Raw genomic sequence first — 22,998 nt, forward strand, 5'->3', positions numbered from 1 at the left:
TCTAAGCCCCTTAGAACTTGGGAAAAAGCCAGCTAGAACCCCATTAACCAATACTGAAAATTTGGTTGACGATAGGCAACTCCACATCCACCTCAACCACTTTGACCCAAAGCTCATTTTTTGCAATACCTTCAACAAAAACTGTCAGTTAATGCTGTCATAAGCTTTCTCTATATCCAATTTGCAGATGAGCCCCTTCTCTTTTCTTTTATGCCACGAGTCTATCACCTCATTTGCAATTAAGGAAGCATCAAGAATTTGTCTTCCCATCACAAAGGCATTCTGGGCAAGGGAAACCACCTTTCCTACCACTTTCTTGAGCCTATTAGCTAGCACTTTAGCCAACAATTTATAGAGCCCCCCCAAAAGGCCAATAGGTCTAAAGTCTCCCAGGTCCTCAACCCCACCTTTCTTAGGAATCAGGACCAGGAAAGTGTTATTGAGACTCTTAAGAAAAGAACCATGCTCGTGGAATTCCTTAAACATTTCCATAATCTCCTCTTTAGCGAAGTCCCAACCGCTTTTCCAAAAGGCCACAGTAAAGCCATCCAGCCCAGGGGCTTTGTCCCCATTCATCTCCATTAAGGTCGAATGAACCTCAGCTTCTGAAAAAGGAATCTCCAGATTCTCCGTTTTTTGCTGACTGATCTAATCTAGCCGAAGCCTCCCAATATCCGCCTTCTATCCCGTATCTTCTGAAAGCGACTACTGGAAAGCATTAGCAACTCCTGCCCTCACTTCCTGCTCCTCTGAGAGCCACTCCCCATTAATCTTAACTCTGACCAGGGAGTTGTTTCTACGATATGCATTTGCCATACGATGGAAAAAACCCATATTTCTGTCCCCTTCCCTTAGCCAGACCTCCCTTGAAAGTTGTCTCCAATGAATTTCTTCTAGAAGCACCCACTTTTTATAACTTTCTTTTGCTTCCTTTTTTAACTCCGTTTCCTCCACTGTCAAACTTCTCTTACTTTCCACCCAGTCCCAGAAATCCACTTGTTGTAGAGCTGAAGATTTGTTACAATCCAGCCTCCCAAACACCTCTCTATTCCATACTTTCAAGTTTTGTTTGATTCCCTTCATCTTAACAACCAGTCTAAAACTAGCACTACCCTTGACCTCCATCCCCTGCCACTAGCTTCGAATAAGGTCTTTGAAGCCCCAACCTTGAGCCACATGTTTTCGAACCTGAAAGGAGAGGGACCTCTTCTTATCACACCCCCCACAAGAAGTACTTGGAAGTGATCAAAAACAGGCCGGGCCAACCTGCTTTGGAACACTCCACTGAAATGATCTAACCAGCTAGAGGACACAAGAAACCTGTCCAGTCTAGCCCAAGACTGGTTATTAGGACCCCCACTCCAAGTGAACTCTCCCCCCTGTAACGGAAGATCCACCAACCCTAATTCATCAACAATCTCAACAAATCTCCTCATCTCTGAAGTTATTCTTGTCACAATATTGTGTGAATGACCGAATACCTTGGCCTTGAGTTTTGTATATTATATATAGACTTTACAAGGATGCTTTACATGGAAAGCAAATAAAAACAAATAAAAGCAAATAAATTCTAGCATGATTCTAGCCCTATACATGTAAACTATAATCTGTCAAATAATATATACTAACTGTACAGAATAATAAATGGAGAAATAAGGAAACAATTGTGGGCTAAAATAAGGAAAGAAGGGTGGGCTAAATTAAGGAAAGAAGTGTGGACAGCTTGTGGGGTAAAATAAGGAAAGAAGGGTGGACAGCAAAGCTGTCCTTTGACAACCCCCCTCAAATTGATGCAGGTTGATCAACAAGCATCAATTTGCTACTTAGCAAGCAATGTCGATGACGAGGGAGAGCCTTGGTGAAGATATCAGCAATTTGTAAGTCAGTGGAAATATGTGGAAGAGTGATAACACGAGCTTCAAAGGCTTCACGGATAGAGTGACAGTCCACTTCAATATGCTTTGTGCGCTCATGATAGACAGGATTGGCTGTGATCTGAATAGCGCTTGTATTATCGGCATGTAGAGGTGTAGGATCGGTCTCAGAAAAATCTAACTCCGCAAGCAAACCTCGAAGCCAAATGATTTCAAAACAAGCAAGAGACATCGCCCGGTACTCAGATTCCGTAGATGACTTAGAGACTCTGTCTTGCTTCTTACTTTTCCAAGATATCAATGCATCACCTAAGAACACACACCAACCAGTGATGGAGCGACGGGTATCCGCACAACCAGCCCAATCAGCATCACTATAAGCAGCAAGGCGAGTAGAATTGCCTGCAGGGAAGAACAAGCCACGAGTAGAAGTGCCTTGAACATAGCGTATGATCCTACGAACAGCAGCCAAATGAAGATGACGAGGAGTCTGAAGGAACTGGCTGACTTGCTGTACAGCAAAAGAAATGTTCGGTCTAGTAATGGTGAGATAAACAAGGCTACCCACCAACTTCCTGTATAAACTGGGATCAGCAAGTAAGTCGCCTTCCTCTTTGCGAAGCTTGACATTTAATTCCATGGGAGTATCAACAGAAGTAGCCCCTTGTAGACCAGCTGTAGCCACCAAGTCACTCGCATACTTATGTTGATTGAGGGAAATACCAAAGGGACTATGATGCACCTCAAGACCAAGAAAATATGTGAGAGACCCAAGATCTTTCATATGAAAGGACTCGGAGAGATGAGTTTTGAGCTGACCAAGTAAAGCAGAATCGGAACCAGTGATTACAATATCATCAACATAAACCAAAAGAACAACAATACCCATGTCTGATTTCCGAAGAAACAAGGAAGTGTCGTACTTACTCTGCCTAAATGAAAATTGTAATAAAGTGGTGCAGAATTTATCAAACCAGGCCCTCAGAGCCTGTTTGAGACCATAAAGAGAGCGACGAAGCTTACACACATGTGAAGTCGGAGAAGGAAACAATCCCGGGGGTGGCTTCATATAAATACACTCTTTAAGATCCCCATGAAGAAAAGCATTTTTTACATCCATCTGATGTAGTGGCCAATCACTGGAAGCAGCAAGAGCTAGAATCGTACGAACAGTAGTCATTTTAGCCACAGGAGCAAAGGTCTCTTCATAATTGACACCATATTCCTAATTATTCCCAAGTGCAACAAGCCGAGCTTTGTAACGATCCAAACTTCCATCAGATCGAACCTTGATTGAGTAAACCCATTTGCACCCCAGAGGAACAATAGTGGGAGGACAGGGCTCAATGTCCCAAGTGTGATTGGCTTTCAGAGCAGCAATTTCTTCCTGCATAGCTTGTCGCCAACAATCATGCTTAGTAGCATGTGAGTAGCATGTGGGAATATCAAATTTGGACAATGCAGCAGTAAGGGCTGAAATAGAATTGCCAGAACTGGAAGAGGGAAATCCATACCTATTTGGAGGTACAGACACTCGAGAAGAGCGACGTACTGAAGGTGCTGCAACTGACTGCATCTGGAGCGTGGTAGGATCAGATATCGGGTAAGCCACCGAAAGAGACTGTGGGCGGGAGCGTCTCGTATACACAATACCTGGTTGAAAGCAAGAGCTGACTGGATGAAGATCTGAGAACTGTTGCTCAAAAGAGGGAAGGACCACAGTAGAAGAGGATGACACAGTAGAAAAGGATACAGGAAAGAAATGTTGATTTTCAAAGAAAATAACATTCCTAGAAATACGTGTACGATGTAATGTAGGATCATAGCAAACAAATCCTTTTTGACACATATTATATCCTAAGAAAGCACATCGAACAGATTGAGCAGATAATTTATGTCGTCATGAGGAGGTAAATGAACAAAGCATACACAACCAAAAATATGAAGGTGATCATAACTAGGTTGCTTAGCAAATAAGCGGAAATAGGGAGACTCCATATGTAGGACTTGAGAAGGTAAACAATTAATCAAGTGAGTAGCAGTTTTTAGAGCCTCTACCCAAAACATGGATGGAACAGAAGATTCTAACAAGAGAGTACGTACCACATCTAAAAGATGACGATTTTTGCGTTCGGCAACTCCATTTTGTTGAGGAGTAGAGGGACATGAACGTTGATGAATAATACCCTTAGAAGCCAAGAATGCTTGAAACTCAGTAGACAAATACTCACCACCGGAATCTGTGCGTAATGTCTTAATAGAAGTAGAAAATTGATTGTCAACATACGCTAAAAACTAAGTGAAAGTACGAAAGACCTCAGATTTAGAACGAAGAAAGTAGACCCAAGTAAATCTGCTATGATCATCAATGAAAGTCACATAATATTTAAATTTCTCATGTGAACTAATCGGGGAAGGTCCCCAAACATCACTATGGATAAGATCAAAGCAGTGAGATGCTCTACTTGCATGCAAAGGGAAGGGAAGAGTTTTACTTTTACCAAGTTTGCAAGAATCACACTCAAGAGATAAAGAATAACAATCCTTATTACTCGGTAAATCAGAGTTCAATACATGAGATAAGATCTGAGTATTGGGATGGCCTAAACGACGATGCCACACCATACTAAGATCTGAAACATTATTACAAGCAAAAGACTTAATAGAAGAAAGTGAAGAAAAATCTGGAATAGGTAAAAATAGTGGAAACAAGCGCCCCACTTTAGGTCCCTTCGCGATTGGCTTCCCCGTTACCTGGTCCTGCACAACACAACCATTACCAGAAAAATTAACAGCACAATTGTTATCAACTAATTGGCCAACTGAAATAAGATTCGTGGAAAGCTGAGGAGCAAGGAACACATCAGTGAACTTAGAAGAGGCATCGCCAATAGCAGCTATGGGTAAAGAGCTGCCATTGGCAGTCTGAATGGAAGATTGACCAGTGTAGGGCCGAACATGACACAAAGCGATGGGATTATTAGTCATGTGATTAGAGGCCCCCGAGTCCACGTACCAGAGTTTAGTAGAATTGTTATCTTGAAACCCCATTGCTGATAATGCTGAAATTAACATCTGTTGCACCATTTCTAGGGTGCAGTAATCTGGTGCAGGAGGTGCAGGAACAGAGCACGCAGTTGAAGGAGAGTCGTGTGTTGCAGAAGTTGCTACAGGAGGGACAATAACCGAAGTCTGAAATGCTTGGGCCTGACGATTCTGGGGGCGAATACGACATTCTTTGATAATGTGACCCTTCTTCTTGCAATAAGAACAAAACTTCTTAGGGCAAGTGGCAGCAATATGCCCATATTCCTTGTAGCAAAAACACTACAAGTTTTTAGAATGCATAGGTGGTCCGCGTCCTTGGGCAGCATAATGTCACGGACTTAGTCGTTCACTAAGCTCGTGCGGCACTTAGACAAGCCAAGACACTTGATCTTGCTAAGTCAGCCTTGCTCCCCCAATGCTTAGCTTGCTCGGCTAAGACACTTGCGACTCGAAAGCTCAAGAAGCTTGGTAGGCAACCCTTGAAAGAATGGAAGCTCTTTATTACTCAACGAAGCCTTTACAAGTGCTTGGATGCTCACTTGCTTGGTTAGGAAGTGATTTGGGTGGTGCCTTGGCCAAATGAGGCCCTCACCTATTTATAGGCACCAAGGGAACTCTCTGGAACCTTGGAGGGTTCCTTACAAATCAAGAATATTCTAGAACATCCTACCCTATTCTATGTACAACCCTATGTACAAGAATATACAAGAGATTCCTAGAAGTCTCTAGAAAGCCTTGGACTCCTCCCATGCCTTCCTCCATAGTGTAGAGATGTGTGGACATCTCTAGGCATTTCTAGAACCTTCCACACTCTTCCCACCAATGGCTTAGTGTAGATGGCTCTAGGAATCTCTAGAAGCTTCCCTCCTCCTATATAAGCCCATGGGGAGGGTCATTTGAAGCATCCTGTGACACTCTCCCCCATCGATGCCGTCGACGTCCTCGTCGTTGCCTCGTTCTGAAACCTCTCGATGTGTTTCCAGAACTTTCTCAAGGCATCCGCATGTTCCCAGCTTACCTGCCCCTTAGGTAGTCCTTTCCATCGGACTAGATACTCTATCACAGGAGGGACCCCTTGTCTCCTGGTGACCCGTTCAGCCAGGATATTCTTCACCTCCTTCTCCCGTGAGGCTCCAGATGGATGCAGACCCGTGCGCTTTCGATGCTTAGAGTGCTGCTTCCTCTTACCCACTGAGTTCACCTTTCCCTTGGTGACCTCTTCCATGTGTGTGCGGGCTACCTCAGCTCGCTCCCCTTTTTCCTCCTTTACTTGCACCCCTGCTAGTAAGGAGGTCTTAGGCGTACTAGGCTTTGGGTTGAATTGGAGGGCACCTAGTAGTTGCATTGAGCCCATATGTGCTTCGTCCTCCTGCTCCCTCTCCTCGATCATGGCACTAAGCGCCTTCCTCTTTGGGCAATCCCGTGCCCAATGTGGACCGTCACATAGGAAGCATTTGGTTTTAGGCGTGAACTCCTTCCTTTCCGCCTTACCCCTTCCTTCTCGGACGTTAGGCATCTTGCCTGATCCCTTTTTAAGAGCATTGTGGTCCCTTGAAGCCTCGTCTCCCCCACCCATGGCGTGGCTATCCTCCCAAGACTCAACCTTGGGAGAGTCTTCCCTCTTATAATCCGTTAAAGACTCTGCTACTGCCATGGCAGTGGCTAAGTCTTGAACACCTCGGCGTCTTAATTCCTGCTCAGCCCACCCTTGCAGGTTATCCATGAAGTTGAATAGCAACTCCTCCTCAATCATGTTAGGAATCTCAAGCATGAGTGAAGAGAATTCCTTGACATAGTCGCGTATCAAGCTTGTGTGCTTGAGACGCCTCATGTTTTTCCTAGCCAGGTAAGTCACGTCCTCGGGGTAGAACTGCCTCTTGATCTCCCTCTTGAAGTCCTCCCACGTCTCTATGGTGCAAATGCCTTTCTCCATATCGGCAAACCTTCGACGCCACCATAGAGTAGTTGTGTCAGTAAGGTAGAGGGTCGCAGTTCTCACCTTAGCCGCCTCATCCGTCAATGCGATAGCTTCGAAGTATCGCTCCATATGCCATAAGAAGTTATCCAACTCTTTGGCATCCCGTTTGCCACTAAACCCATGTGGCTTCGGCACCTCCACCCTAGATGCCTCATGTATGGCCATGACCCGTGCCGACACAGCGGCCTTGTAGATGGCCAACTCCTGCCTAACTTCCTGGTCTCGGGACTCCATCCAAGTGGCCAAGGCCTCTATCCTTGACTCCATGCTAGCAAGCATGCTCAAGACCTTTCCTTAGAAGGACATGAACTCCTCGTGTGACACTGGCTGAACTTGTAAGACTTGCACCCCCTCACGAAGGTCTTGGATCTGCTCCCTTAGATCCTCTAAGCCCTTCTCCATGCCTTGCTCGATCAAGTCCAACCCCTCCCGAGTGTCCGCCATGGCTAGCTCCACCTTGGCTAGCCTTGCCTCCATGTTGGCAACGGCATCACGAGATTTATCCTTCTTGCCCCTGCCCCGTGCAGTAGGCTCGGTCTCCCTCCCCCGGGTTTGCTCGCTACTCTCCTCCACGTTGGAGCCTGACATGCTTCCTTTACTATGCCCACCTCGCAACCGCGCTCTGATACCACTTGTCACGGACTTAGTCGTTCACTAAGCTCGTGCGGCACTTAAACAAGCCAAGACACTTGATCTTGCTAAGTCAGCCTTGCTCCCCCAATGCTTAGCTTGCTCGGCTAAGACACTTGCGACTCGAAAGCTCAAGAAGCTTGGTAGGCAACCCTTGAAAGAATAGAAGCTCTTTATTACTCAAAGAAGCCTTTACAAGTGCTTGGATGCTCACTTGCTTGGTTAGGAAGTGATTTGGGTGGTGCCTTGGCCAAATGAGGCCCTCACCTATTTATAGGCACCAAGGGAACTCTCTGGAACCTTGGAGGGTTCCTTACAAATCAAGAATATTCTAGAACATCCTACCCTATTCTATGTACAACCCTATGTACAAGAATATACAAGAGATTCCTAGAAGTCTCTAGAAAGCCTTGGACTCCTCCCATGCCTTCCTCCATAGTGTAGAGATGTGTGGACATCTCTAGGCATTTCTAGAACCTTCCACACTCTTCCCACCAATGGCTTAGTGTAGATGGCTCTAGGAATCTCCAGAAGCTTCCCTCCTCCTATATAAGCCCATGGGGAGGGTCATTTGAAGCATCCTGTGACAATAAGCTACAGTTGCCGTCCCGGAACTGCCATGAGATTGCTCCAAAATAGCTTGAGTACTAAGGCGTTGCTCTTCGCGAAGTAACTCACCAAAACAAATATCAAGAGAGGGAACAGGAGATCTATTCAGTAAAGAGGAGCGGGCAGATTCATATTCCGGACGTAGTTTCATAAGAAACTGATCACGCCGGGTAGTCGCGTGAATAGTCTGAATAGTTGAAAGAGCGGCAATAGGAACATCCGCTGTAACCAAATCAGCATATTCATGCCAAAGAGTCCGAGTAGTAGTCCTGGATGGAAAGACTACCATGTTGAAACATGACAATCGCATGTTCTAATTGAAATCGACGAGCATCGTTATCCTGATGATAAACTTTCTTCAAATAAGCCCACATAGATTGAGCGGAGCGATGGGGCCGCAAGTGGGTAACAATATGAGGCTCCACTGAACCAAGAAGCCAAGACATGATGCGTGCATCAAGCACAGCCCATGAAGGAGAAAACCCAACATCCTGAGATTTGTCAAAAGTGGATGGTTTTTCAACATCCGTGCCATCAATATGACCCCAAAGGTCTTTTCCCTTGAGAAAAAGTTCAAACTGAAATGCCCAGGTAGAATAATTTGTGCCTGTAAACTTAACACACAAAGGTGCGGAATCCATAGGAAATAAATAGAACCCGAGACAAAAGGATTGACCAAAAAAATCCCAGAAGAAAACTGACCCACGACAGCCACAGAAATACTGAGAAAAATGGTTGTGGTTGGGTGCAGCACGGATCAACACAGACTTGACCGAAAGACACGAGAGGCACCTCCGAAACCGAAAAGACAGAAAAGAATTTAAGGGAAGAAAAATTAGCAACCTTGCTCTGATACCATGTCAAAATATTGTGTGAATGACCGAATACCTTGGCCTTGAGTTTTGTATATTATATATAGACTTTACAAGGATGCTTTACATGGAAAGCAAATAAAAGCAAATAAATTCTAGCATGATTCTAACCCTATACATGTAAACTATAATCTGTCAAATGATATATACTAACTGTACAGAATAATAAATGGAGAAATAAGGAAACAATTGTGGGCTAAAATAAGGAAAGAAAGATGGGCTAAATTAAGGAAAGAAGTGTGGACAGCTTGTGGGGTAAAATAAGGAAAGAAGGGTGGACAGCAAAGCTGTCCTTTGACAATTCTCCTCTAACTACTCATTTCCTTTTGGAGGAGGGTGATGTTAAAATCCCCCCCTAGGCACCAGGGGTCTTCCCAAAGACCTCTAATCGCCCCAAATTCTTCCCACAGACATTCACTTTCCACTTTGGTGAACGAACCATAAACTCCCGTGAACACCCAAACAACCCCATCTTCTACATTCCTGAACCTGTAGGATAAGGAGAATTGGCCCTCCTCCCAGTCCAAAATGTCCAGCGACCTTTTATCCCAGCAAATCAGGATACCTCCCGCAGCCCCCTCCGCATCCATAGCTCTCCAATCTAAAAATCTCCCCAAGCCTAAACTTCACACAACACCCTCCGACATAGGTTGAATTTTTGTCTTCTGGATACATAGTAAATCAACCTTCTGATTCCTTATGAAAGTCTTGATAATTTTCCTTTTGAAGCTATCGTTTGCTCCCCTCACATTCCAACTCAAAACCTTTAGCTTCATTGGACTACTGCGATTTGACTCCCTTTGCCCTATGAGAGGCCTTTCTACTTATTTCCCCCCTCATAATTTACAGAGCACTCCAACCTCTTGAACTCCCTTTCGAACTTTGACTTCTCCAGAAGCTCTTTGTCGTGTATCCTCTCCCATCTCTTTTTGATTTTAATCAAGAAGCTCAAGATTTCCTTTTCCAATCCCTCCGTCGGAAACCCCAGAAAGTGGTTGAACTTTGCCAAGCTACTTTCCTCCCATTTTTCCTCATTCTTGTTTCTCACAACTTGGCCCTTGGGCACGCCACAATTCTCCTCCGCACCCCTGGCTTTATCGCTAATTATATTAGCTTCTCCCAAGTCCCAGCAGCCATTACCATCCTCATTAGACCCCTCCTCCACTGTCAACCACATTGTGTTCTCACTCCAGAATTCCTCCCCTATAACCCTAGAACGAACGTAAAACCCCCCCTCCGGAGCCCGATCAAAAGAAAGAGAATTAAGATGAGAAGCCCCCAAAGCCCTTTTTCCCTTAGAATATAAAACCGACCCATACCTCAGAGCTTCCACTTTGAGAGCCCGGTCTGTCGTTGAGTAGCTAACTTTCGATTGTTGCTTCCTGAAGTCCTCAGTTTCCCAGGCAACTAGGGGCTCCGTCTTTGAGAAGTTCACACTTCTGGTAATATTGCAGTCCAAAAGACAGGCCTTCTCCTGAGGGCCTCTGCTTAATGCCTGGGCTAGGGACGTGACTGGGCTGGCCCTTTCCAAGCCAACAAACCCAACCAACTTTAGGCAGTCCACCACTTCAGCCCGCCACCTAGTCGATGGGCCTGCCTCTGACCCATCTACGACAACCACCACTTCTTTTAACTTTAAGCCCAAAGATGTATTTTGCAAGATAGGCCCACCAGCCCTCCTCGCATCTTTTGAGCCCGCGGTCGGGCCTGATGCAAGAGGCCCAAGCGCCAACGCATTAGGGGAGGCCCGGTCCCGAATCGCCGAGTCTTGGACCCGATTTACAAACGCCTCCCGGCCCAACCCACTCTCCTACGCACCCATCCCTTTGGCTGGCAAAGTCAGCGTCTCGAGCCTCGCGCTCTCCGACTCTTCTTCCACATGCAACCCCGCACGTGAATCGACTTCACCCCTAACCTCACCACTTTTTCGCCCGGACGCTTCACCATAATCCACCAAGTTCTTCCTCAGCACCGGTTTGAGCTCCCACCAAAGAGTAAGGTAGTAGACGACCTCCTCAACTTCGATCTCCAACACGCTCGGCATAATATCTCCTTTCGTTTTTACCAAGATTCGAGCCCACTGAAGCTCCCCCAACATCTCCGTCTGAGAATCGATTGCAACAAAACCCCCACACTCTTCTCCCCCTCTTCTCAAAATTGTTGGGTTCCACAGCGAGATTGGGAGTCCATCGATTTTGACCCAGACTTCATTTCTTAACTCCTCTACCCAGCAACCGGTCCTAGGGTTCCAGTGTTCCAGCCCCAACTGGAGCCCTCCTAACAATCGTTTCCCTAAGGATAGAACACGTCTTGCTTCTTCCACAGCTTCAAACTCCAGCAAGACCCTATTCTTCTCCAGTCTTGCCAGCCCTAATTTTCCTTTCAGCCCCCAAGAGTTGGCCAATAATCTCCCCAATTTCTCCAAGTCCTCTCCTCCTGCTACACTAGATTTCCAACTCACAACAATGCAATGTTCCAATTTCCGCAGATTTCTGAGTGTTTCCTCCCTTCTAACTTCACTCTGATTGAATTATTAACCCTCCAACTTGGTCTCTTCACTACTTCTGCATACAATCTCTCCAAGGCAAATTTCCCCACAACACTTGCTTCCTGCTTATTTGCTTTTCTGCCCAAAGCTCCTTCCATTTGTAGTAGTTTCTCCGCCATAGTCACCCATCCCCCTTTGTCCCCTCTGCCTTTCGGAATGAATATACTGAAACTCTTCCTTTCCGAATCTACAACCCCTAACCGAAGAAACCAACCCGCTCTGTTGATACCTCGCATCAGCGAGTACGATCTCCCCTTTTCCTTCCACCCCCTTCCCCATTTTCCCTCTTTCTCGTCCTTAATGCAATGGTTTAGACCCTCCATGAAAAACCCTAGGCTCTCCGGTCCCAGTCGGACCCATGACGAGACCCCTCTCTTCTTCTCCACAATGATTACTTCGAGTTTTCCTTTTCTTTCTTCTAATATGATCTCAAACACCTTGGACTCCACTACGAAACTGCTCTCCTTCTTCGATTCGCTGCACTATCTTCTCCCTCCTCACCGTCGCGCTTTCTCTCACTCTCTCACATTTTCTAACTCGGTTTTAATCCATCCAATACCTCCTTCCTTTTCTTCCAATCGTCGAATACAATCCTTAGGAGCCTCCAAAAGCCTAAGCTCAAGAACAACTCTGATGCTACAACTTCTTCCAATGTTGGAGGCTTGGAGCTTGTGAAATGGGGAAATATACCTATTCTTATGTCAAAAAGGAACCAAATTTCTATGAAATTGGCCCTTGCTAGTAGCTTGTAGACATGTATGTAAAACCCAAGTGATCAAAGTAGCTTCACAAGTTTTGTAGAGAATGCCTTGGTAAAGAGAGAGTGTGTGTAGAATGCTCTCATTTGCAATGCATGGTTATGAGGAGTACTTGAGAGGTTTTAACAAATGAGAAGACCACAATGGATTTATGATAAGATCGTTTATTTAAGTCTTCATATCTTATTGGTGAAACTCAATACTTGAAATTCAACAGATCCTCTATTTTCTTTTTTTTTTGAGAAATAACTAAAATTCAATGACTTCAAAAGAATTGAACGAGGAGTCGTATGAGATGAAAATCTCACTTTCAGTTCTACGAATAGCTCATAATGCTGCATCTCTTCTAAGGATAAGTGAAAGGAAAAAAAAATAATAAAAAAAAAACAAATAATTTCATAGAGATGGCATGTTGCATGCTTGCAGCCATTTAGGCCTGGTGGAGAAAAGCAAGGGATCCTATGCAAAGAGAAGGGACCATGGTATTGAACCTGACACCAACCACTATGGATCCATGGTAGACCCTCTACATGGGACATTACTACATTTTAAATTATTTCCTACAAATATAGTTGCAGATCCATCAGCTTACTTCCAATGCCTCAAATGAGCACAATTTAGAAGCACAACAACTACAGCCACCTTATTTACTTATCAATAAAAAAAAACAACTACAGCCACCTTATTTAGCTTCTCACCTAAAACTTGCATTATTTTAAACAACTCCAACACCTCTGCGGTGATGAGGATGAATCTCTAAAATATACATCAAGAGAGGGAATTAGAATCGAATTAGTATTAGTTGGGATTAAATTAGGATTAGCTAGTTCAATTATAATATAATTAGAATTTAAGTCATGATATGTTATTAGAATTCTAGTAGACCTTGGATTTCTTAGAAAAGCCTATAAATAGGCTAATCAACGTAAATCAAATGGATGAATTAATTGATATTAATAATATACTATTTTTTTCATTGCAAATGTTGTAATCCTCGATGATGAGACTCTATTGATTTTCTTCTAGGTGAGACTCCCAGAAGGCCTTAATGAAACTCTAAGGATTTCCATCTTTTTTTCATCGTTTCTTCTTTCTCTCTATTTCTTTTGTTATCTTATTTTTCTCTACCATAAACTTTATTCTTTATTCTCTCCTTACACCCTAAAACAAAACCCTAGCCCACCTACCCTTAAGTGTAGGCAACCATCTAGGGTTATCCTACATCAATCTTGGTATCGGAGCGAAAGTTCTTGGCTTGAAGGCATATGCAATTGAGCAAAGCAACTTATGGAAGCATGAGTTCTAAAAAAACTTCTAACAATCAAGATGTCGCTACAATACGCTTGGAGGAAATTTCAGCCACACAACAATCCCATCAAGATGCTCTAATACAACTAAATAGGAAACTTGATGAGATCATGAAGTTATTAAAAAAGAATCAAGAAAAACGACCAATTGAAGATGAGATTGCAAGTCATCAATTTAGACAATCGCCAAGTCAATCACGCAAAGAACAAGACAATTTTATGATGGGGAATCAAAGAAGGGGCAAACTCTTTGAGCGAGATGATGATGTGACAAAAAGGGTACGCCTTGAAGTTACTAATTTTATGGAAAACTAAATCCAACAGCTTTTCTTGATTGGATTATGTCAATGGAAGATTACTTTGATTGGTATGCAATGCCCGAAAATAGAAAGTTCGTTTTGTGAAGGGAAAGTTGAAAGGAGCAGCACATCTATGGTGACATAATATTGAGAATCAACTTCATAGAACTGGCCAACCACCTATAAACACATGGGACGAAATGAAGTTGAAGATGAAGGAGCACTTTCTCCCAACTGATTATGAACAACTTATGTATACAAAATTGTTTTCCCTTAAACAAGGTAACAATTTTGTATTGAGCAAGGTAACAAGTGTGGGAAAGTGGGAAAGTGATGCTCAGCTTGCAGCCCGTTATAAAGTTGGACTTCGAATGGAGATTCAACTTGAGATGATAGTTGCACACACTTATACCATAGACGATGTTTATCAACTAGCCCTCAAAATAGAAGAAGGCATTAAATTTCGGGTTTCCAAACATCCAAGTTCACAAATAGGGAGCACTTTCTCCAACCAAACAACAAGCAAACCTTTAAGCACATCAAGCTTCAGAACTTCTAATCATACGAATGGTGCAGGCAACACTCAACAGACTTCAAATATGGCTCATAAAGATGATAATAAGGGTAAAACTTCAATGAGTATTGAAGATAGAAAAGTAGATGTGACTCCTTTATGCTTTAAGTGTGGTGGGCATGATCATTATGTTGTTGTGTGCCCAACCAAAGGTTTACACTTTTGTGTTGAAGAACCAGAATTTGAATTGATAAGTTACCCAAAGGAAGAAGAGACCCACAATGAAGATGAAATTGATGAAGAATGTGACTACTATGATGGTATGACGGAAGGACATAGTCTTGTAGTGCGACCTTTATTAGTTGTCCCAAAGGTAAAAGGAGAAGAAGATTGACGATGTACTAGCATTTTCCAAACAGGTATTTCTTGCCAAGGGAGATTATGCACCATGATCATTGATGGAGGTAGCAATTTGAACATAGCCTCGCAAGAACTTGTTGAGAAGTTAAACCTTAAAATAGAAAGACATCCTAATCCATTCCAAGTAGCATAGGTTAATGACACCTCTATCCTAGTAAGTTTTCACTGCTTTGTAGCATTCCCTTTTGGTAAGAACTTTGAAGAGTTTGTTTGGTGTGAGGTTTTACCCATAAAAGGAAGTCCCATTTAGCTTGGAAGACCATGGCTTGTTTTATGAAAGGGTCCAACATGATGGATATGAAAACACTTAAGACACTTGTGTGCAACGGGCATAAGAAGATCCTCCATCCAATGAAGGAAATTCTACCACTTAGGCAGCCAAAGGAAAAATTAGCATCCTTGAAACTAGAAGAGCCATCATACTCTTATTAAGAAGCAAGTCGAAGTTACTAGTAAAGAGGAAGAAATCACCAATGATGAATCTCAAATGCAAGAGGTGATGGAACTAATCCTAGTTCAACCAATAAAAAAGCTCAAAGAAGTTGTAGAAGCTTCAGAAGTACCAATGTTTGACTTCACAAGGCAAGACATTATCATGGTTGAGCAAACATGATGAATTTGCTGAAATTTATTTTGAATATAGGGAATTCAAAAATCTTATTCCTCTACAAGACAATTTACAAAAAGAGTATGGGAAGCAACTCTCCACAAGCTTGTTGAAGACACATAATTATTTCGAAAATTATCAACTTGTTTTACAACATCGAAAAGTTTTTCGAAGTCTAGTATGTCTTGCATGAAATTGAACAAGTTCAAGAGATTTTGAGATCCTGTCTTAGCACAATAAAGAGACGACGAAGAAAGAAATGGTGGAAGGCATTGCTCAGAATTTCAATTGACCGTGGAAAATCACTAAAACTTGAGGTCAAGTTTTTTTAAAGTTGGGGGGAATTGATGAGGATGAATCTCTAAGAGATATATCAAGAGAGGGAATTAGAGTCAAATTAGTATTAGTTGGAATTAAATTAGGATTAGCTAGTTAAGTTATAATATAATTAGAATTTGAGTCATGCTAGGTTATTAGTGTCTTAGTAGACTTTAGATTTCTTAGAGAAACCTATAAATAAGCTAATCAATGTAAATCAAAGAGATGAATTGATTAATATTAATAATATTATTTTTTCATTCCAACTGTTGCAATCCTCAATGGTGAGACTCTATTGATTTTCTTCTAGGTGAGACTCCTAGAAGACTTTAGTGAGACTCTAAGATCTTCCATCTTTTCTTCATCGTTTTTTCTTTCTCTCTATTTCTTTTTTATCTTATTTTTCTCTACCATAAACTTTATTCTTTATTCCTCTCCTTACACCCTAAAACAAAACCCTAACCCACCTACTTTTGAGTGTAGGCAACCATCCTAGGGTTGTCCTACATCATGCGGACTTCTAACTGTTGACAAAACAACCAATCACCACGTTCCAAGACACAACATGTATCTAGACATCTCCACAAACAATCTCCACATGGTTCTACTATTTCCAATCATAGGACAACTCCAAATCATTAGTTCCAAGAAACAACTTTTCTACTCAACATTTCATCATAGATCTGCCCCACATTCTCACATTCCCACATTCACAGCACATGCCAAGTTGATTTAACATTATCATGATCCTATCACATGCAATTCAAGCAAATTTCAAGCATCCACATTTGAACTGGCTATGTAATTGCTTCCAAATGATGTTTTAAGCTTTGAAAATTAATTTCCAGCAAAATAAATTAATGGCTAATATAAATAACACATGCTTCGAAACTGAAGAAAGAGTACAGAAAAGAGTGTCTGAAACCAAAACCTGCAAAGTTCAATGTAGAAAGGGTGTTGTGGTATGAGCAGGCACAGTACAAGCATCCATAAACCATTGGTCCTGAAAAAGAAAAAAACAGATAAAACAGAGTCTCACAAGAAGTAATGGAATGACTAAAAAATAGGGGAAAGCAAAAACCTAAGACAGGGCCACGTCCAGCTTCATCAATGCCCATCATGCAAGGCTCTGATGCCCATTTGGGAAGCGCTGTTTCAGATCCCATTTTTGCCACCTGCACCTTCCCACCAAAAACTCAGCCACTCAGCCTTTGTTGTCTTAATTTTCTTTTTGATATACAAGATGGGTATATAAATATTCCAAGAAGTGCCAAAATTAGATTATTTTTTTATAAAGTTTAGATCACATTAAAATATCCTCTCTTACCCAACACAGGTCTATCAAATACAAATCAAATCATTCATATCATAGATCTGGTTAATCATTTTCCAATTATTTCCATCTTTGCAACAAATAGATATTTGCCTCATTCTAGGTCCACTGGAATAACAATTCCTCCTTCAAAAGATAATTTCTACTTTATAAATAAGAGTGTTTATCAACTAAGTAATTTTCTGCTTCAAAAACTATTTATGTTTTTCTGGCTGTATGTGATAGCCATTCAACCAGAACTATATTTCTTCCCTATATGAATTTTATCCTTAAAAAACTATCTATTTTATGTTGATTGTACGAGGCAGTGATAAATCTGGAACCCCACACTAGATAGATTTTTATCACACAACAATTTGTTAACCATAAAGATAATTTCTTTATAGCAGATAGCTAATCTCTTCCTATTTTGTCCTCAAAAATTGAATTCAGTAATAAATTTTTTAACATGAACAATCCATGTGCTCGGTGGATGATGTGAAATTATAGGGGAGGAAAAATTTAGGAAAAATGAGATTATTCATGAAAGAAAGTTTAAAAAGGTAACTGGATATTCTGGATGAACTTAATATTGTGTAATTACCAATAAAAATGTTTCAAATTTTTTTTTTTCTGCTTCCTCAGTTTCTTTTGCCAAAAAACCAATGACACATTATGTTTAAAAATGAAAAGCCTTTATATTGTGTTTCGTTAAGCAAACTAACAAGGCTATTCATTTTCTGCAGCATCGCTTATTATTAACTTATTTTTTCTATGTAGTTTATAATTCTATAATCTCATTATTCTGTAACTTCTAGTAGACTTTCTTTTATTTTTTACTGTAAGAATTAAAGAATTGTTATTTGCCTCATTTCACATGTTAAAATGGACATGGGGACACCAAACAAAGAAACATTGGCTTAATATAATAATAATAATAACAACATCCTTTGCCTCTTCCTTTCACAACAGCACATAATCTAAGCGGTAAAATATTCAAGAATGTCAAAGAGGTAACAGGAGCACTGATGGCAACACATTTTAAATGTTCGCTGGCTTTAAAGAAATGAGCCATACAACCAACTGAGAACTAGAAGACAATCTTCTTTGATCAAGAAATAGATTTAGAGGCCTTGGTCTTGCCTCTACCTCCTTTCATTGAATTCAAAGAAGATCTCATTAGAATACTAGATCATAAAAGTTAAAGCAATATTTGTGTGTGTGACAAGCATTTTAAAAGAGGAGATCTAAATTTCACAAAGAAGATCATATACATACATACATCTATACAAATATATAGCCTCATTTCACACATTAAAATGGACATAGCAACACCAAACAAAGAAACATTGGCTTAATAAAATAAGCATTGGCTTAATTGGCTTAATAAAATAAACATTGCATTGGCTTAATAAAATAAACATTACATTGGCTTAATAAAATAAACAATTACTGGCTTAACAAAATAAACAAATGTTTAATTGGCTTAATAAAATAATAATAATAATATCTTTTCCCTCTTCCTTTCACAATAGCACACTAATCTAAGCAGTCAAATATTCAAGAATGTCAAAGAGGTAACGGAAGCACTGATGCCAACACATTCTAAATATTTGCTGGCTTTAAAGAAACAAGCCATACAACCAACTGAGAACTAGAAGACAATCTTCTTCGATCAAGAAATAGATTTACAGGCCTTGGTCTTGCCTCTACCTCCTTTCATTGAACTCAAAGAAGATCTCATTAGAATACTACATCACAAAAGTTAAAGCAATATTTGTGAGTGTGTCAAGCATTTTAAAAGAGGAGATCTAAATTTCACAAAGATCATATACATACATACATCTATACAAATATGTATACACACACACACACACACACTACTGATTAAATGATGAGAGCCATAAATTGTTAGCAAAAAATTAGTGCATGGAGGTAAAACTTGCAGATCTAAAATTTCATCAGTTGTACATCAAATCATAATAAAACAAGAACAAGAACATGTGCTTATTAACAAAATGCAATGAAAAAAATGAGAAACTCTTAAGAAAAATGATTGCATTAGCACAATTAGGTGAAACTTTAAATCCACAGATTTTAATTTTCATTCATTTCTTTCATATTTTTCAACATAATTAGCCATAAGAATGAACTAATAATACATGAACCACAACAGACCTACATAAGAGCACCAAGCCCACAGGTTTCAAATGCTCTCCAACTTTTAAGAAACAATAATGTGATCGACATAAAATGAAGCCTGACCCTCTGACATAGAGAAGGATTTAGAATCTTAAACTTGCCTGCTTCATTGAGCTGAACATGCAACGCTAACTGACAATTAGATCAAGCAAAACAAGAAACAAGAAAGACTTTAATTGGAAGAGGAGGCAGAAAATATGGGTTCCTGGCCTGGAACTAGCACAATAAGAAATTAAAAAAATAAGTACCCTGTAATGAAAGCTCCTCGTTTAAGTGACCTCACACCACCATGATTCATTATACAGTAATTCAAATTTAATAACATTAGAAATAATCAAAATAGATATATAAAGTAGCAAGTTGGTCTACTTTAAAACCGCTAATTGTATTTATTGAGGCCAATTCCAATACATATCCTGAGGATGCATCCATACCAAAAACATAATAATAATGAATATGATATAAATTTAAAGGTTTAATAATTCATAATATGATTGATAAATCTATTTTAATGTCAATAAAGACAAAGCAAGTTCGTCCAAATACAAGTATATAATTAGGTGGTCCAAATATAAGTATATAATTAGATATTATAAGAACTTAAACTTCAGTGTATGTTTATAACACCAAATGATATAATTCTAGTCAGATCAACTAGGTAAAAAAATCTCATCTAATTTAACAAATAAAAGCAAAATATGAAATATAATATTTTAGTACTCATCTAGATACACTTTCTATTTAAAAAAAAAAAAATAGAAAATAAAAGTAACATCAATATAAAATATTGTAACTCTTATATAAAAGCTATGAACTTACCTTAAATATTTCAAAATTATTTTTAAAATTTGAGCCATTAAAATTTAAGGTAACTCTCAAAGAATTCTTGCATTCTATATAGAAGTTATTATCATTTCCTATTTGACAAAAAAAAAAAAAAACAGAAAACAATAAGTGTATTCAAACGACAACTTAAATTTTGTCGATAGAAAAATTGCTGCCCTTTAAGGATTGGAGACAAATTCACATGTCTTAAGTTTGCCTCTACCTCATTGGTTGACATTACTACTAATTGGTTGACAAATGAGGGTCAAGACTGGTAGCATGGAATTGGCACATGGAATAAAATTGAAAACCATTTGGTCTTTTCCATGCAGCCTTTACACTTAAATGACCTCACACCACTATACTTCCTTTCTTGGCTATTCAAATTTAAAATTATGGAAACAATTAAGATAACTATACAAATAACAGGTAGAAACCAAAATTATAATATGATGACAATAGATATAGAGAAACCACAATGTGTAACCTAATTAATTTATTATAAAGACATCATGCATAATTATAAGTATTGGAATTTGTGAACCTATTTAAAACATTTAACTACATATAAATGAATTAACTAAGTAATGAATCTCATCATATTATTATTAGCATGAAATCAATTATAAAAACGAAATATCAACTATTATATTCAATCATTATTCAGAAATCTCCTTTGATTCCTTCTGTAATCCTTAAATTTGAACAATCATAGGATTAAGCATGTGGTGCAAAGTTACTTAAGTGTGGAGGTTAGGTTTGGAGACCAGCTACTTTTCAATTTTACATGATGTGCCAATTTCATGTCATTTCTCCTTAACTAGTCAAACTCAACCTCCCACTACTAACATGGTAACATCCATGCCGGCAATGTATATTCTCTTTCATCAACCAATAAAAATCAACCTCCTCATACAATACATACCCCTTTCTCCTAGAAAGGGAAAAAAAATTATTTTCTTTAGTTTCATTTGGCTTCTAATGTTATGAAAAATGTTTAGACAACAAAGTTTCACATAATTATTCATAACACACCTACATTATGAAGATTTTATTTTTGATTTTTTTTCATCACATTAGCAAATAAATATTTTTTTTTTTTACTTAACTTCATATAAATATAGTATTATTTATATTTGCAAATTATTGAACCTGCAAGAAGTGTGGCTACAAACAACCAAAAGATTCCTTTCTTTTTCTTTTTCTTTTTTTTTTTTTTGATAGGTAAATTTTTCCAAATAGAGGTATTCTTCCAAATCTCCATCAAGATTTTCTAGCAAACAGATAGAGAGAAAGGGAAATGCAATACTGGATTTGCACCCTAAGAGTATTAGTTTTTCTACTACATGAAGTTCATAGATCATTTTACTTGTATGATTATCCTGATCTTTTTATAATAAAGAAAATTTTTTGCTTCAAATTTTGGGACTTTTCAAGGGATCTATGATAAAGAGCTGGCAACAACTTGATGAAGTCGATAGTTAAACTCATTGTTTTATCTGGTAAAAATCCATTACTTTGGGAATTTGTAAGTTCATCTTTGGTTAGAGTCAATCCTTTCAAAAATTTTACCAAGTAATGGAGCAACTTTCTCATTTATTCAATTAATTAGTGGTTACATTATAAACAAGATCAAAGCAACTGAATTTGCAATTTATTATTTTTCCATGGCACATGATCTTCTATACAACTTTGATATTAAGACTCGAAAAAAATAAGGTCAAGTCAATCCAAAACATATTCATTCATATGTCTTTCCCACCAATTTATCACAAACATAAGCTTGAATTCCAGCCAAAGTTAAGAGCAGTATAAAAATTATTAAAAAAAAAAAAATGAAACCATGAAACTAAATGGAGCAGGGAATTATATAAACCTGAAATAAGGTTGCTTACAGCTGGTACTCGGTGACTGCAATGGTGCTGGTACAAGAAATACAGAACCGAAAAAGTGGTGATGGCAGTGAAGCGGTGGCCGTCGGTGAGATGGCAGTCCGGCGAAATTGATGGGCTTTGGTATATCCAAAGGCACCAGAAATGGAGGTGATCTGTGGTGGTGACTTATGGCGGAATGGATCTCGTCGGCGCCTGGCCGGAAGATGAATGACAATGGTGGAGAAAAGAGCAGCTAGGAGCTGCTGTGGAGGTGATTGCAGTGAGGTGTAGGTGTCGGGAATGGTGGAGCTAGAGGCTGCAGCGGCGACCGGCTGTGAAAGTGAGATGGCCGCTGCAGACGCCGGCAGTGTTGACGGCGAGGGTGATAATAGTCTCTGTCTGTCTGTGTTTTTCAAACTTTTGGATCTTCCTCTCCCCTCCCCAGCCCACTCAAAAATATCCAACTTTACAGTAGGGTTTACCGTGTTTACGAGTCATTTGATCGAAGGGATCGAAATAATCCCTAATTCTTAGCATCTCTCACTAAAAAATAAAAAATAAAAATACTCCCTTTTTTATTAAAAAATAATCTTTTCTTTAAAAATTTAAATGATCAAAATATTGAAAGACATTTATATTAAAATGGTTTAATTTTCAAGTTCATACGCAAATGTTAAATTTATAAATTTAGGATCATTTCATTCATTTTAATTAATTAATTGAATATTTTCATTAAGAGAGTTGGCCCTAAAACCAAATATTTTTACACTATCAATATTTTTATAATTTTAAAAAAAATGGACTAGATTGAATAAGTGACTGGATCTTGATCTGGTCCAGTTCACACTTGATTTGGTTCTGATCTTCTGTTGTTAAAAAAAGGGTCTTTATTTGTTATACATGACCCACTCAACTTATTGCCTCTCATAGTCCAAAGCCCTTATGACTTGAATGGGGTTTATAAATCTCTTTTCATCCCCATCAATTTGCTATGGGAGATGAG

The 22,998-nt window shown here is 39.7% G+C and overlaps 1 protein-coding gene across 7 annotated transcripts in view; it reads right to left on the reverse strand.

The window, feature by feature from the left end:
- Positions 1–22,474, reverse strand: part of LOC117910448 (ribonuclease H2 subunit A-like) — a 61,744-nt gene extending 39,270 nt beyond the window's left edge. For 2 of the 7 annotated variants that reach the window (XM_034824526.1, XM_034824519.1), the window contains exons 1-3: positions 21,998–22,474; positions 16,864–16,963; positions 16,714–16,785 (exon numbers count right to left, since the gene is read on the reverse strand). In XM_034824526.1, the coding sequence (XP_034680417.1) occupies positions 16,714–16,785; positions 16,864–16,948 (157 nt within the window). In that variant the 5' untranslated portion in view covers positions 16,949–16,963; positions 21,998–22,474. Of the gene's footprint in view, positions 1–16,713; positions 16,786–16,863; positions 16,964–18,171; positions 18,248–21,997 lie in introns of those variants that run through there. The other 5 variants (XM_034824521.1, XM_034824523.1, XM_034824520.1 and 2 more) reach the window with 5 other exon arrangements.
- Positions 22,475–22,998: the final 524 nt, after the last annotated feature.

The sequence above is a fragment of the Vitis riparia genome, unplaced genomic scaffold, assembly GCF_004353265.1.
Source record: "Vitis riparia cultivar Riparia Gloire de Montpellier isolate 1030 unplaced genomic scaffold, EGFV_Vit.rip_1.0 scaffold745_pilon_pilon, whole genome shotgun sequence".
In the NCBI taxonomy this organism is placed as follows: Eukaryota; Viridiplantae; Streptophyta; class Magnoliopsida; order Vitales; family Vitaceae; genus Vitis; species Vitis riparia.